The sequence below is a fragment of the Oryza brachyantha genome, chromosome 12 (assembly GCF_000231095.2).
Source record: "Oryza brachyantha chromosome 12, ObraRS2, whole genome shotgun sequence".
In the NCBI taxonomy this organism is placed as follows: Eukaryota; Viridiplantae; Streptophyta; class Magnoliopsida; order Poales; family Poaceae; genus Oryza; species Oryza brachyantha.
In genome coordinates this window covers 262,926-278,983 of record NC_023174.2, presented here as the reverse complement: position 1 = coordinate 278,983, position 16,058 = coordinate 262,926, and the positions used below count along the sequence as shown (strand labels likewise).

Below are 16,058 nucleotides of genomic sequence, written 5' to 3'. Positions count from 1 at the left end.
ATCTTTGCTTATACTTATATTATAAGCCAAAATTTAAAATTTTAACCTTAAATTTAGAGTTGATTTAGTTTTTTCACTAAAATTTATTTTTTTTAATATTACTTTTAGATCGCTAAGAATAAATAAATACATATATATATATATATTATTTATTTACAAATATGTTGTTTAGCTTTTTCTATGAAAAAACCAAACAATAACTTCGATGCTAACAAACTGAGAACCGAAAGCCTCGTATGTTTGCTTTTAATTTGCTTATATGTAAAATTTAAAGTTTAAAACTTACATTTAGAGTTGATTTTAAAATATTTTAATGGTAGTTTTTTTGGTTTTTACTTCTAGATCTCTAAGAACACATATATTAAAGTTTTACATATATATTATTTTTAATTATGAATAAGCCATTTCATTTATGTTTATACAAACTAAAAGATGTGGGGATGGGGATCATTGGATACTACATAATCAATTTCACCTCTTTTTTTAATGAAATACAGTACAAATACTGACAAAATCATTATGAACAGGTAGGCCAATTATAACTAGAAAAATAACTAGCAGTAAATTGCACTAGAATTTATACCATGTGAACAGTTTTGACCATAATGATCTTAACTAGCGGAGGCAGAAATGACAATTGGTTACGCTAGCTCGTTCTAGCAGATGAACAAACGTCTGATCAATGGACCAACTTCCAGATACCACGAATGGAAAAAGATGTATTTTTTGTGAGGAAAAAAAGAAGAGCCAAGCAAACAAGTGGATGGCATTGGCATAGTATGCGTGGAGGAAGAGAAATAGAGATGGACGTTTCTGCAAATGTCCATGCTGAATGAATAGGACAGATGAGGAGAAAATAAAAGATGATAAATAAAAATACATTGCGCAAAATAATTGTGATGGACAATCTGGTCCACGCCGCGCGTGAGGCCTCCACACGCCCCCACCCCCACCCCACATACGTGATACGTGGTATGCATTGTACTCGAACTCGATCTCCACATCGCGCATACATTGGCCTCACTCTTATCTTCTCCCACCAACAACAAAAAAAATAAAAAAACAAAACAAAATCATAATAGCTCCGCCAAAGATAAACTCTAGACAAGATAGTAGATTTAATCCTCAAAAGATTTTATTAGAAACTCCTAAAAACTAACAGCGATATATAATCCCTTCTCACTCGTCTGAACTCTCAACGGAGAGGAGGGAATCGACAAAATTATGGTAGGCAATGGTACAAGAGCACATGGCTTCAAATTTTACGAGACCAAATTAGTGCTATCATATAAGCAATTTTCTAGTCGGTAGGAAATATTGTTTTTATAAGGTAAAATATATGTACTGTATTGATGAAGATGTGTACATCAACAAAAATTTACTTTAGAATATAAAAGCTACCATGATCGTGGAGGATAGTCTGGTTCAAAGTGGACGTGAGGTCTCCACGCTATGCCTGAACAAACTTCCAAATCACTCGGGACTTTTTTATGCGATGTCGCCATCAGAATCTTCACTGGCCATACTGTTCACACCATTCATGTATAGTATTGTCTATCGCCTTCTATGTTGACCAATAGGAGCATGCATGTTATTTGGACGAAAATTTTGTACCATAAATAATCATAATCAATTTGGAAAGAAAACGATACACACAAAAACTTGATACTATAACTAATCACAATCAATTACCGAGACATTATCCCAGATTTAGGAGGACATTAGTAATCCATATAGACGCCACTCATATTATTGAAGACATACGTCGTGAACCTTCTCTCTTTAGGTGAAAACTCAGTGATGGTGACATTTTAAATGTTAAAAACTTCTTTTAAGGCATCATGTTGGATGGATTGGTACCGATATTATCATGATTGGATTCAATGATAATAGTGATGACTAGATTGGACAGATAACTATTCTTTGATATTATCTTATGTTTTAGTTTGAAGCCAGTTGAATTCAAATATCTGGTTTAGTCACCTGAAGAATAAAGGACAGATTGATTACTCCACCACTGCAAAACAGGAGCAGATGAAACAAGAGAAAGAGAGTGCTTAAGGTGTGGGCTGGATCAAGCAGCAGCCCAAAATAAAATATCCTGCCCAGCCACGAGCCCGCCACGCGCTCCCTCGCCCTCTCCCCATCCCCGCCCTCCACGTGTCGCCCATCCGTCGCCTCCACGCGCCTATATCTATACCTTTCTATCTCTTCCCACCTCCACCACCGCACAATCAATCAGTTGGCCGAGCTCTCCGGAAACGCCACACGCCCCCCTCCTCCTCTCCACTTGACTCGCCGTCGTCATGCTTCATCTTCCTAGGGTTGCCGCCTCCTCTCCGCCCGCCGCCGCCGCCGCCGCCGTGCCGCCCACCCAGATCGCCGGCGCGCCCGCTTTTGTCAGCCTTCCTGTGCCGCGTGTTGCTGGAGCTGCGCCGGTGTGCAGGGCGGCGGGGAAGGGGAAGGAGGTGCTCAGCGGCGTGCTGTTCCAGCCGTTCGAGGAGCTCAAGGGGGAGCTCGCCCTCGTCCCGCAGGCCAAGGACCTGTCTCTTGCTAGGCAAAAGTTCGTCGACGAGTGCGAGGCCGCCATCAACGAGCAGATCAAGTCTGTGCCCCTCCTCCTCCTCCTCCTCCTCCTCCTCCTCACTCTGCCTTTGTTTTCCATTTTTTTTATACGTAACAAATTTGTCTCTGTCCCTCGTTCATTTTCTGGTTCTAGCTAGTGGTTTGAATTCGTAAATGGATGGATTTTCATCCCATGATTATGATTTCTCGTTCCCTGCTGCGTCCTTTTCTGCTGAATAGAATAGTGCAGATTTTCCCAAACATTTCCCTTCTATTTAAGGACCAACGGAGTAGAAATTTTTATCCGCCACAAATTATGTAAGTCGGAGAAAATACGCTGTGCCTAGCTAAATTTAGAATTCATTCACCCGTCCAGTTCTAATTAAGAGTATATTCCGAATTGGAATAAAATCCTAAAGGGTTCATCTTTTTGCAGTGTGGAATACAATGCGTCGTACGCGTACCACTCCCTCTTCGCCTACTTCGACCGTGACAACGTTGCTCTCAAGGGCTTCGCCAAGTAAGCCACCACCAGCCTCCTTTACCCATCAGCAACTAAAGCACTGTGTGGGAAAATTATCACTTATGATGTCCTCGAATTTTGCTCCTTCAGATTCTTCAAGGAATCCAGCGATGAGGAGAGGGAGCACGCTGAGAAGCTCATGAAGTACCAGGTAACATACTTATATATTAACTCTTCTGCCCCCACCTCAATCGGCACACCGGCAAACATTTTTGTTCTAGCACTATTATTATATACCCATGAGCCTAATGCTGCGGTGCTCTTTTCTTGTCAGAACATGCGTGGAGGAAGGGTGAGGCTCCAGTCCATTGTCACGCCCTTAACAGAGTTCGACCATCCTGAGAAAGGCGATGCATTGTATGGTGAGTTGCTTTGCTATATGTGTTCTTTCATATCATGATATGTGTTCTGTACTTCTGTTACATGGGTGCCACATCTGCAAAGCTTATTGTCTTTGAGTAGTGTCTGATTATTATGTATGTCAAAATTGTGTGGTGGGATCCTTAAGAAAAAGTGTCTGGGAGGAGCATGCCTTCTTTTTTCTGAAAAGAAGGGAAGTTTCTGTTGAATGAGTGAATTTGCCATCAAGATTCAACTGGAATAATCTCATTTGCCATCAAGATTCAACAGGGATATATTCCTCTTTTCAAAAAGTTTCCCTGTTGAATCCTTATGTCAAACTAGTTGAATGCTCGTGCTTTGCTATGGTAAAAGAAAATGTGTTATGATACTGCCTAAAATAAATAAAAATATATTTTCTATGAAATGTGTTACCCATCCTTTTTCTATGGGAAATCTTTACCTTAATCTGATTTCATATGTGGCTGTCCATATAAATTTGATTCTTTTTAATATTAAGAAGTTCAAGGGCTAATTTGCACACTGCCACCACCACTTGTTTTAAAAAAGAGCAGATAATTCGCAATATTTTTTTTTCATTTTGCAAAAGCTGTCTTTTAAACAATTTGGACTTCACTGAAAAGATTCTCTAAAAGCTCCAAATGGAGGAAACATCCTTGTTTATTTTGTTGATGCTTATGTATCCGGAAAGAAGCATTGGCTGTTTGTTGCTGGTTATACACTCATACCTGTAGCTACTTAGTGTTTCCTATGTTTTAACCTCTGGCTCACCTGTGATCTCAGCTATGGAGTTGGCCTTGGCGCTTGAAAAGCTGGTCAATGAGAAGTTGCACAACCTGCACAGTGTAAGCTGTTCTTCTTTTATGCAGTGATGCTGAATATGGATTTAGAATGTTTTTAGACAAGTATATGTGTTACAATTTTGAACCCTACGTTAAGAAAGAAAATATGGTGAAAGTTCTAAATGTGTTGTTGTAAATCAACAGGTAGCAACAAGGTGCAACGATCCCCAGCTAACTGACTTCGTTGAGAGTGAATTCCTTGAGGAGCAGGTATACCTCAATATTGAATTATCCCTTCAGACCCCAAATTATTCAATTGTTATGCTTCAGTAAATTATATTTCGGTGAAAATATGTCGCTTGCTCTTAAAGGTTGAAGCCATCAAGAAGATATCTGAGTACGTAGCCCAGCTCAGAAGAGTGGGACAGGGGCATGGTTAGTGTTTTTATCAGAAAATACTTGATTTGATGTAGCATCATCCTGTTGATCCGTGGTTTGACTACGTAACTTGTCTTGCAGGGGTGTGGCACTTTGATCAGAAGCTGCTTGAGGAAGAAGCTTGAATTGAGGAGACGGTGAAATTAGTAGGTTTCTTCCATCCATGGGGTCATGCTGCTAAAAGAAAGAAAAGAAGTTGGAAGTCGTCTGAGTATTAAGTTCGCAGTAGCATTGAAGTGAATGAATCGAAAATAGGTCATTCACTTTTCCTTGTGTTAGGTTATTAGTACAGCTTGAGAATCATGTGTGTGTCGCGTCCTACCGAAAAGCAAAATACATGGCTGCAGCGCGATACCTGTGGGTATGATATTGTTGCTATTATGCATGGTGATGGTGTACTGTAGGGGTACATTACTACATTTACATGTTTGTTAGTTGAGAGATTTTGCTGGCAGCCAATAAGACAGAACAGCATAATAATCCCTTCGGTGGATATTTGATGTTTCATCGTGCTTTGTGATGTTATAAGCTATCCTATCTCCAAAATACCTCGTCTTTTCGCAAGTGACCGTGTTAGCGCTTTACTAGTGAGCGTTTTATCCACTGTCAGGGGCCATATGTAGAATCACCCCTTCGGGGATATTTTACGATTGATCCCTGACCTAGTTAAATCGTCCAGTAAATAGACATTTTTCTCGAGCACGTAAGAGATTTGCACGTCAATATATTAGATAAAAAAAAGTTTTGCACGTCAATATATTAGATGAAAAGAAGAGTTTTGATTACATGACGCAACAAGACCAAACCAACCTCATGCAGGAGGCAGCGGGAGAAGAATAAAAACACTACAGAGCAAAAACCACTATATAGGGATGCGCCGGTGCAGGAGAAGGGCAGCGCCACGCTAACCTCCCAAAAAGCCTCCGAAGGTCGCGATTCTAGCAGAGGACCACAACTGGTCCTCCACACGGATGAACTCTAGCCACAAGCGGGTAGAAGAGAGAATTGGTCCTCCACACGGATGAACTCTAGCACCAAGCGGGTAGAAGAGAGAATAGAGTCGAAAACCCTGTGGTTAGGCTCCCTCCAGAGCTACCAGGAGACCAGGAGGATTGAATCGAAACTGGTCTTCAGATGGTTTGGAAGTGAGGCTCTGCACAATGGCCATCAGTCTTGAAGATTACCTCCCCTTTGGGAAGAAAGGGATTCCTAGCCCGCGACCACCAACGTCTGGTACCAAACCTGTCTAGCAAATATTCAGTCTAGAAGAATGTGGTTTGTTGTTTCGGTATCCTAAGCACATAGGGGGCAAGCTGAATGGCTAGCGATACCGCGCCTATGGAACAGGTCGGCCATCCGGCAACACCATTGGAAGGCGAACCAAAGGAGGAATCTGCACTTAGCTGGTCCCTTTGCGTGCCAGAGCAGGTCCACACACGGGAAAGGCCGTTGACCGATGAACAAGGCCTTGTAGGCTGAACGCGCCGAGTAGTCTTGGTCGCTCGTCCAACACCAGCAGAGACGATCTTGCACCCGGGAGAAAGCTAGGCATGCTGCACCGCATCCCAAATAAGGAGGAACTGGCAGATGATCGGCATAGTGAGTGCCCCTAGATATTAGAGATCCATGTGTTATTGTCGAGGCCCGCATCAACTGTACGCTGGTTCCGGATACGGCGGAGCACCGCGAGCAGCAGTAGAGGCGCCATGGAGGCTATCGAGCGATCGTTGATCCACCGGTGCTCAGAGGGGCCTCGAGACCAGCGCAGTATGGGTGTCCCGAGTGTTGGAGCCACAATCATTGCAAGCGTATGGTGAAGCCTGCTGTTCTCAAGTTAGGGATGCCCAACCCCTCGAAACCTTTTGAGCGGCATACATTCGTCTAGGACACCCTACATTGTCCCTTGTGGACCGAGTCTAAGCCCGTCCAGAGGAAGGTGTGTCGCTTTTTGTTGATGGCTTTTACTGCCCAGCCGGGCAAGCCAATCACGACGACCACATGGACCGAGATAGAGGAGAGCACAGACTGAATGAGCACCGCGCGGCCAGCCAAGGAGAGCAGCCAACCCTTCCAAGGAGGCATGCAACGAGAGACCTTGTCAACCAAAGGCTACAAGGCCGCCCTAGGCAGCTTGCGAACAAAGAGAGAGGGGGATGCCTAGATAGGTGTAGGGGAAGTCAAAGATCGAGCATGGAAAGGAGGAGCGGATCAGCTCAAGATCACATGCCGAGTAACGGATCGGCATGATCGAGCACTTGCTAAAGTTGGTGCGAAGCCCGAAAGCTGAACCGAAGATGGAGAGGATGCCTCGGACGAACTCGAGATCCTGGCACACTGAGGAAAGGAACAGGACTAGGTCGTCCGCATAGAGAGAGGTCCAGCGCCGAATAGCTCGAACGTCTAGAGTTGCCACCTACTAGTAGTGCCAATAAATAGACATCAGAGGGTTGCCACCTGCTAGTAATATAACCAATAGGCATTTCTACGTCGCATATATCATCCAACCAGTAGACGATATATATTGTCCAACTGATTATTGGGGTCTAGTTTTTATTTTTTTAAACAAACATCTTTTTTCGTTAATTTTAATACAAGAATATATATAAATAAATTCTAATTTTCTGCCCTGTATTGCGGATATGGGCCTACGAATCATTATTGGACCTAGATGGATGGAATCAGATACCAGATGATGACCGGCACGTCAAGGAAAGCACTCACTCTATGCGGCTGGGCTGGGCCCCACTTACTGCCATCGTCTTCCTCCCTCCCTCCCTTCCTTGCTTGCTCACAAAAGGAGAAGAAAAGAGAAGAGAAGAGAAGGATTAGAAGAAGAAGAATTTACAGTTTAGCCCTCCCCTCCAAGAAAACCCTAGCTAGCTATCGGAAGAGAAGCGAAGAAGAAGATCAGGTAGAGTCTCCGAATCCTCCTCCTCTCCCCACTTCCTTCTTCTCCGTCTCACGCACACACACCTGCACCCGCTCTCTCGCTGTAGAGGTCTCGACCTGGATCTGACGCGCCACCTCTCGCCGCCGGCTGCCTTCAGCCTTCTCCTCCTTCTTGGCCTCCTCGGCGGCGCCCTACACTATATGCTTACCCGCAAGCGGGAGGAGCTCGCCGACGAGGTCGACGACTTGCAGAAGAAGACCCGCGCCGACGCCAAGGACAACCACGACATGACCACCGGGAGAACGCCCGAGATCGATGAGGACCTCCATAGCCGCCAGCTCGCTGTCTATGGCCGCGAGACCATGAAGCGCCTCTTCGCTTCCAACGTCCTCGTCTCTGGCCTCAACGGACTCGGCGCCGAGATCGGTATGCCTGACTCCCCAACCCCACATCTCATTATTTCTTTCTTTCTTTCTTTCCGTAAAAATCCACCTTATTTACTGCTACATTTTCTGTACTGATTTGCAAAATGGCCAACATGTAGTGAATTGCATGATATTTTCTGTCCCCCTAGACTACTCGATCTTATCCACTATAGATAACTATCAATATCACTTCGTAAACAAGTTTCGCTACTGATTATTGTTAAATGTTACTCCGTATCTTAATGTGTGTGAAGGTCTCATATGCTGGGTTACTGCCCCAGTTCTGCTAGTTCTATATCAGATCAATTATAAACCAAATTGATGCTCTTGGCCTTGTGGGATTGTTCAGTCCATTCTTTAGACCATCGAGTTTGAACTTTTCCCTCGTGTGCTGTTTTTTTTTTAACCTCTTTATCCCCTTTAGGAGCTTCATTCTTAAAGCAAAGCTGTGTTAGGTCTGGCCAATCTCCTGCGCTATGGCCTATGCCTTAAGCTAAAATGCTCTAGACTCTCTATGTAATGTTTAGCAGCATAGCAAGTAGTGTCTACCGTGTGAATTAGAAGAGTTCTAATTGAGGATTATTACTTAATAGTTCAGTTCTTTGGATTTTCCTGTTTCCCACTTTTAGATGCAGTCGATTTACTTAATGCCAATTTATTCCTGCAGCAAAGAACCTTGTCCTTGCGGGAGTCAAGTCTGTAACCTTGCATGATGATGATAAAGTGGACCTATGGGACTTATCAAGCAACTTCTTCCTATCAGAAAATGATGTTGGTCAAAACCGGGCTCAAGCTTGTATTCAGAAGCTACAAGAGCTCAATAATGCTGTTATTATCTCTACTATAACTGGTGACTTGACTAAAGAGCAGCTTTCTAATTTTCAGGTATGTGAGGATGCAGTTGATCTGCATTCTCCTTCCTTGCCATTTGTTTGTTCTACTTCTGTATCTTTCATTTTGAGTAGTTGTTTTGTATCTTTCATTTTGAGTAGTTGTTTTGCTCCATGTGAGCTGCAAGTTTGTGACAACAGGCTGTGCATCTTGTTATTTGGTCTAGTCTAGATTTTTTCTGCTATTCTTTATAGAAAGTTTGCTATCAAATAATCAAAGTATTTAGTTTCAAATTTCTTGATGTGTAGGATGAACTATACATATCTACCGCTACTAGCTTCCCCATATACATCTTCTGCCTGATATTTGCAATACCATTAATGTTGCTTGCTATCATTAGGCCCTCAGGATGCTGTAGTATTATTGCCTTCTTCCTTTAATTGTTTGATTTTTGTCAAAGGAACTCCTCTTACTGTCTTACGTTCATTGTTGAACTCTGAATTTGATATTCACAAGAACACATACAAGTTGAACTTAGTGGATCTGGCCTTATTAGTTAGTGCTATCCTTATACCCGTTTACACAATCCATTGAGCTTCATTAAATTTGTGCTAACTACTGATAAGAAAACTTAAGGTAAAGCTGCAGAACAGTCTCGCAGCATCTCAGTAAACCATGGAGACAATCATGATTTGTGGCATGTAGTCCTAAAAAGTGCATTTTGTGCAAAAGTTTTCTATATAGAAGTTCCTCATCTGGTATTTTTAGAGCAAACTTTCAACTTTGCAGTAGTTAAATCATTCCTTTATATGCTCAAATAGCTATCCCCAAATCAGATAATCCTGCAATCCTTCAATCTCAGCTATCTCAAACACCACTGTAATCCTCCATACTATCATGGCATGCAAAAAAGCCTGTTGTCTGTTCAGGGTAATATTTCAGAGTTGTCCTCCTGTTTGGAGCAGATGGCCATGTCTTGCATATTTTCATGCAATCCTTCTTTCTATTGCATATTTTTCTTATTCTTACAATAATCATTTTGATGTGCATATACAGGCTGTGGTCTTTACTGAAATCAGCTTAGAGAAAGCAGTTGAGTTTGACAGTTACTGCCACAACCATCAGCCACCAATTGCTTTCATTAAGTCAGAAATTCGTGGCCTTTTTGGCAGTGTCTTCTGTGACTTTGGTCCTGAGTTCACTGTATTGGATGTTGATGGAGAGGAGCCACATACAGGAATAGTAGCATCGATCAGCAATGACAACCCTGCGCTTGTTTCCTGTGTTGATGACGAGCGTCTGGAGTTCCAGGATGGTGATTTAGTTGTGTTCTCAGAAGTCCATGGAATGACTGAACTAAATGATGGGAAACCAAGAAAGATTAAGAATGCTAGGCCATATTCCTTTACTCTAGAAGAAGACACTAGCTCATATGGGACATATATTAGAGGTGGTATCGTTACTCAGGTCAAGCCACCAAAGGTTCTTAAATTCAAACCTTTGAAAGAGGCCATTAAGGAACCAGGGGAGTTTCTCATGAGCGATTTCTCCAAGTTAGACCGTCCACCACTTTTGCATTTGGCTTTTCAAGCTTTGGATAGGTTTAAGAGTGACCTGAAACGATTCCCTATTGCTGGGTCCACTGATGATGCACAAAGGCTGATAGATTTTGCTGTTAGCATTAATGAGACTCTGGGTGATAGCAAACTTGAAGAGCTTGACAAAAAGCTTCTGCACCATTTTGCAAGTGGTTCCAGGGCTGTTCTGAACCCTATGGCTGCAATGTTTGGTGGTATTGTAGGTCAGGAAGTTGTGAAAGCATGCTCAGGGAAATTCCATCCGCTTTACCAAGTTAGAATCTTTCACCTTCTTGATAACAACATGATTCTTTTTTTAAAAAAACTCTTGAGTCAATCTAAAAAAATTAATGTATTTTCTTGGTTTTGCAGTTCTTCTATTTTGATTCTGTTGAATCTCTCCCTGTTGAACCATTGGAGCCGGGCGAGTTGAAGCCAGAGAATACTAGATACGATGCACAAATCAGTGTTTTTGGATCTAAGCTTCAAAGGAAGCTTGAGCAGGCGAAAATATTTATGGTTGGTTCTGGGGCACTTGGATGTGAATTCTTGAAGAACCTTGCACTGATGGGCATTTCTTGCAGTGAGAATGGAAAGCTTACTGTGACAGATGATGATGTTATTGAAAAGAGCAACCTCAGTCGCCAGTTTCTCTTCCGTGACTGGAACATTGGGCAGCCTAAGTCCACAGTTGCTGCTACTGCTGCTATGGCAATCAATCCTAAGCTTCATGTTGAGGCCCTTCAGAACAGAGCAAGTCCTGAGACTGAAAACGTATTCAATGATGCCTTTTGGGAGGGCCTGGATGCTGTTGTCAATGCCCTGGACAATGTGACTGCAAGAATGTACATTGATTCCCGATGTGTATATTTCCAGAAGGCGCTTCTGGAATCTGGGACTCTAGGTGCTAAATGTAACACACAAATGGTCATTCCTCACCTAACAGAGAACTATGGGGCATCCAGAGATCCACCTGAAAAGCAGGCGCCGATGTGTACCGTACATTCATTTCCTCATAATATTGATCATTGCCTAACCTGGGCTAGGTCTGAGTTTGAGGGTTTACTTGAGAAGACCCCCACTGAAGTAAATGCTTTCCTGTCAAATCCTAGCGGATATTCAACTGCAGCAAGAACTGCTGGTGATGCACAAGCTAGGGATCAGCTTGAGCGTGTTATTGAATGCCTCGAGAGAGAGAAGTGTGAGACATTTCAAGATTGCATTACCTGGGCACGTCTTAAGTAAGCTTACACCTCTCTCTTGCACACCTATAGGTTATTAGGCCATAAGCTGTGTACACCTGCTTGCTTTTCATTATTGCTGTGTGCAAGAATCTTCCACAATTTGAAACTTGCACCTAAAGCTATGACATTTGATTGTTGTGTGCATTTTGCAGAACTATATATAAACAGTAATCTAATGTTTCTATTGATGGTGCATCATAGGTTTGAGGATTATTTCTCCAACCGTGTGAAGCAACTGACATTCACCTTCCCTGAAGATGCGATGACCAGCTCTGGTGCTCCTTTCTGGTCTGCTCCAAAACGGTTCCCACGACCGCTGGAATTCTCGACGTCTGATCCAAGTCAGCTTAACTTTATTGTGGCTGCTGCAATTTTAAGGGCAGAAACATTTGGAATACCAATACCTGACTGGACCAAAAGCCCAGCGAAGTTGGCTGAAGCTGTTGACAAGGTGATTGTTCCTGATTTCGAACCAAAACAAGGGGTTAAGATAGTTACAGATGAGAAGGCTACTAGCCTATCCTCTGCATCTGTTGATGATGCCGCTGTCATTGAGGAACTTGTTGCAAAGTTAGAAGCAATTTCCAAGACACTGCCCCCAGGATTCCACATGAAACCAATACAGTTTGAGAAGGTCAGTACATCATATCAATCTGCTCCCGAACTTTGATTTGTTTCCCTGAAAAGGTTCATCTGTGCTTATATTACCCTGTAGCTTTCATGCTAAATTTGTGAATTTTTTAGCTTTTCCTTGAGTGCCCAACCATCCATCTCTAGGATGAGCACAGCTATGATCCTAGAGTTGGTATATAAGCAGGTTTTTATGTATGGGCAGGATGATGACACCAATTACCATATGGACGTGATAGCTGGTTTTGCTAACATGCGGGCAAGGAACTATAGCATTCCTGAAGTGGACAAGCTGAAGGCCAAGTTTATAGCTGGCAGGATCATTCCTGCCATAGCCACCTCAACTGCGATGGCTACCGGACTTGTCTGCTTGGAACTGTACAAAGTACTCGCTGGTGGGCACAAGGTTGAAGACTACAGGAACACATTTGCAAACCTTGCCATCCCCCTATTCTCCATGGCCGAGCCGGTCCCACCCAAGACCATCAAGCACCAGGACATGGCCTGGACTGTCTGGGACCGCTGGACCATAACTGGCAACATCACGCTGAGGGAGCTCCTGGACTGGCTCAAGGAGAAGGGCCTCAATGCATACAGCATATCCTGCGGCACGTCGCTGCTGTACAACTCCATGTTCCCAAGGCACAAGGAGCGGCTGGACAAGAAGGTGGTGGATGTGGCGAGGGAGGTGGCCAAGGTGGAGGTGCCCCCATACCGTCGCCATCTTGACGTTGTGGTGGCCTGTGAGGACGACGATGACAACGACGTTGACATCCCACTGGTATCAATTTACTTCCGGTGAACCCCGTTGACCTGTGTTTGGTCGTATCAGAGAAACAATGTATAAGTTGGTTGCACCGGTGCCTGTAAACCAAGTGGGGTTTAAGCCACATTACTGATTTTCTTTGCTACCTTCTTCATAGAGCTCCTTGAGATGCCATTCCCACAAGAAAAAATACTATAATTCACATTTCGAACAGGCATGGATACAGCATCTAAATCCTTGAAAAAGACTTTTTCCCATAAGCAAGAAAAAAGAACTTACTATCTTTGGGATCTGATACTACACCGCTGCTTAATCCCTTAGTGGATCGGCTCTATTACATAAGCGGATTCCTAAATTTTACCCCATATCATGGGATAAGTAAGCAGTTTTTTTTAGTTGTATCGACAGTTATGAGTTTGATTGAGTTTCCCCTACTTAACCAAACAAGTTCCAATTCCGTTATTTCAACTACACCAAAAGAATATAGATTGTCCCAAAGATGCAAAATTGTTTTCTTTTTTCTTTTTATTCTAACTCGAAAAAAAGAGGAAGAGGAAAAAATTGCAATGGATTTAAAACTAGAACTCAAATTCGAATTCGTATATACAATTCGTATAATTATGATTGTTGAAGCCCAAAATTCAAGTGTCTTGGCTCTTTTCACGCTTTCTCACAAACGGATTAAGAAATATATTGCATTATTTGTTCAAGTTTGGATAAACCATTGCTTCGTCTGGTGTCTACAATACATTTGATTGATATAGTACTAATTTCATTTTTACCAGATCGAAAATTTTGATGTTGAAAAGGGAAATTTATAGATCCAATGTCACATTCCGTAAAAATTTATGATACATGTATAGGATGCACTCAATGTGTACGAGCTTGTCCAACAGATGTATTAGAAATGATACCTTGGGATGGATGTAAAGCCAAGCAAATTGCTCGGCACCGTATTGATAATTGATGCATGAGCCTAGCATGTCATGTTTGCGATGGAACATCAAGGTGTCTGTTTTGTTCAGTCGCATCTTGTGCACTTCTCTCGATGGGCATTATATGGCACCACCTAATAATTTACTTGTTAAATGTTATGACGGCCTGAATTCTTTTTTCCTTTTGATGATAAATCAACATAGGAAATACTAGTTGGGTGGTGATATTCATCCATTCTCTCTAAAAATCATCAATATACACAAAACTGGAGCACATGCTTAGAACGTGCAATCAACATGAGAATGTACGGCGTAGGTATGCTATGACCTAACAGTACCACATGGGTTCGTTGTCCTCTGAGCGTGACATTGTCCAACATCAACTTGTTTGTCTGCACTGCACTGCCTTGCCTGTTGAGAAAATTCGTTAGATGTAACTGCTTCTCCAATATACATACACTACGGCCTAGAATCTGCGACCTAGATGTAAATAACAAAAAATTATGACCAATATTCCATGGGGTATATAAATAGGGAACAGCAGCAAGAGAAGGACCTAGATGTAAATATCAAAAAATTTATAGGGGTGTTGCGAGAATCGAACTCGCGACCTCTCGCACCCGAAGCGAGAATCATACCACTAGACCAAACACCCTCTGACAGAAAAGGAGTCCAGTCCCATCATATGCTAGTTCAGAAATAATTTCAGGTTTTGTTTTGAGCGAACTAGTGATTACGGAACAAATGCAGAAATATATATACTCCACTGCTGTATCGATTATCATGGCCTGCTTTGCATGATTGAAGCCAGCACCAGCAGCCTACCCTGCGCGCATGAGATCATGAAAGGTACACATACCAACTTAATCTAGTTTTCCTATGAACACCAAGCTTGGTCTTCTATGTTTTTTTTCCAAAATATTGGATGGTACAAGCTGAAATCTTGCTTTAGAAACACAAGTGGAAATTGTAATCGAACGAGCGAGTAGGTAATTGCTAGTACCAACAGAGAATAGAGAACTAAAGAAATTAACATGTTTGCTACGTATGTTATTTTTTTTTATTTTCATGTCATTATACTTTAGTTTTGTCTCACGCATAATTTTGATCAATAAGGAAGGTAACATATAGTATCTGTTTGGTATGCGTTCAAGCGGTCACCGTCTCGATGTGTTGTGAAGATTTCTTTGTGCTTTCGTCAGTTGACTTGCTCTCTGTGATGATCGACTCATAAGCAAACATGCCAATAGAAGCACAACAAGTAGCTTTAACACTAAACACAATAAGATGGTTAATCTGCCTCAGTCACATCAAAGGTAGATGCCATGTCAATTCTCTGCTTTGGTTTTAAACTGTGTACTAAGTTGTGGAGCGTCTGCAATTTGTGAAGCTCTTATCTACTTCGCCCCCTCTCTCTCTTGTATCAATGAATATAACATATGTGGCAGGCTTGACCTACTCGCACGCCCTGTGCAAATGTTGAGAAATGTTCCAAGTGTGAAAGCGTCCACAATCTTTTGTTCGTGAGAATTGTTCCACATAAGAAAGTAGGAAGTTGGATGACATATCATTCAGAAAAGAAAAAACTTTGAATTGGCGAATTCTTGAAGAGTTGGACTTCCTAATCTTTTCGCTTATATTTATGCTTATAAGCTAAAATTTAAATTTGCAACCTTAAATTTGGAGTTGGTTTTGTGATTTTTTTCACCTAAGCTTATTTTCGGTCCTGATTTTTAGATCGTTAGTAATACGTATATAGATATTTTTACTCACAAATTATTTTTCGTTTATAAATATGCCGTTTGACTTTTTTTTTGTTATGAAACACCCAAACAAAAGTGTTTGCTTGGAGGTGATTATTTGGGTGTTTCATAAAAAAAAGCCAAACGGCGTATTTGCAAAAAAAAAATAATTTATTAAAATTTTATATAAGTATTTTTAGCAATTTAAAAGTCAGAACTGAAAAATAGGCTTTAGTAAAAAAAAACTAAATTAAATTTATAATTAAAAATTTAAATTTTAGCTTATAAGCATAAGCATAAAAAAAGATGGGAATCACTGGTTACTAGAGAAGCATGACATATGTATGGCC

The 16,058-nt window shown here is 41.9% G+C and overlaps 2 protein-coding genes and 1 non-coding gene across 4 annotated transcripts; 2 read left to right on the top strand and 1 right to left on the bottom strand.

Annotated features, from left to right (window-relative positions):
• The first annotated feature begins 2,233 nt into the window (after positions 1–2,233).
• On the top strand, positions 2,234–5,109 carry LOC102719439 (ferritin-1, chloroplastic-like). The gene is made up of 8 exons (XM_006663652.3): positions 2,234–2,605; positions 3,002–3,085; positions 3,179–3,239; positions 3,363–3,450; positions 4,232–4,293; positions 4,435–4,500; positions 4,602–4,665; positions 4,750–5,109. The coding sequence occupies exons 1-8, from the start codon at positions 2,307–2,309 to the stop codon at positions 4,791–4,793; spliced, it is 768 nt and encodes a 255-aa protein (XP_006663715.2). The 5' UTR covers positions 2,234–2,306; the 3' UTR covers positions 4,794–5,109.
• Positions 5,110–7,463: 2,354 nt separating this feature from the next.
• Positions 7,464–13,176, top strand: LOC102722353 (ubiquitin-activating enzyme E1 2). Of its 2 annotated transcripts, none has more exons than XM_040529270.1 (7): positions 7,464–7,579; positions 7,716–7,984; positions 8,651–8,868; positions 9,871–10,665; positions 10,764–11,632; positions 11,837–12,269; positions 12,471–13,176. In XM_040529270.1, exons 2-7 carry the CDS (start codon positions 7,759–7,761, stop codon positions 13,065–13,067), a joined length of 3,138 nt encoding a protein of 1,045 aa, XP_040385204.1. In that variant the 5' UTR covers positions 7,464–7,579; positions 7,716–7,758; the 3' UTR covers positions 13,068–13,176. The 2 variants fall into 2 exon arrangements, with proteins under 2 accessions (XP_040385204.1, XP_040385203.1); XM_040529269.1 differs by having other exon boundaries at positions 7,665–7,984.
• A 1,373-nt stretch (positions 13,177–14,549) lies between these two features.
• On the bottom strand, positions 14,550–14,621 carry TRNAP-CGG. The gene has a single exon. It is a non-coding gene; the product is annotated as a tRNA-Pro (tRNA).
• Between the last annotated feature and the right edge of the window lie 1,437 nt (positions 14,622–16,058).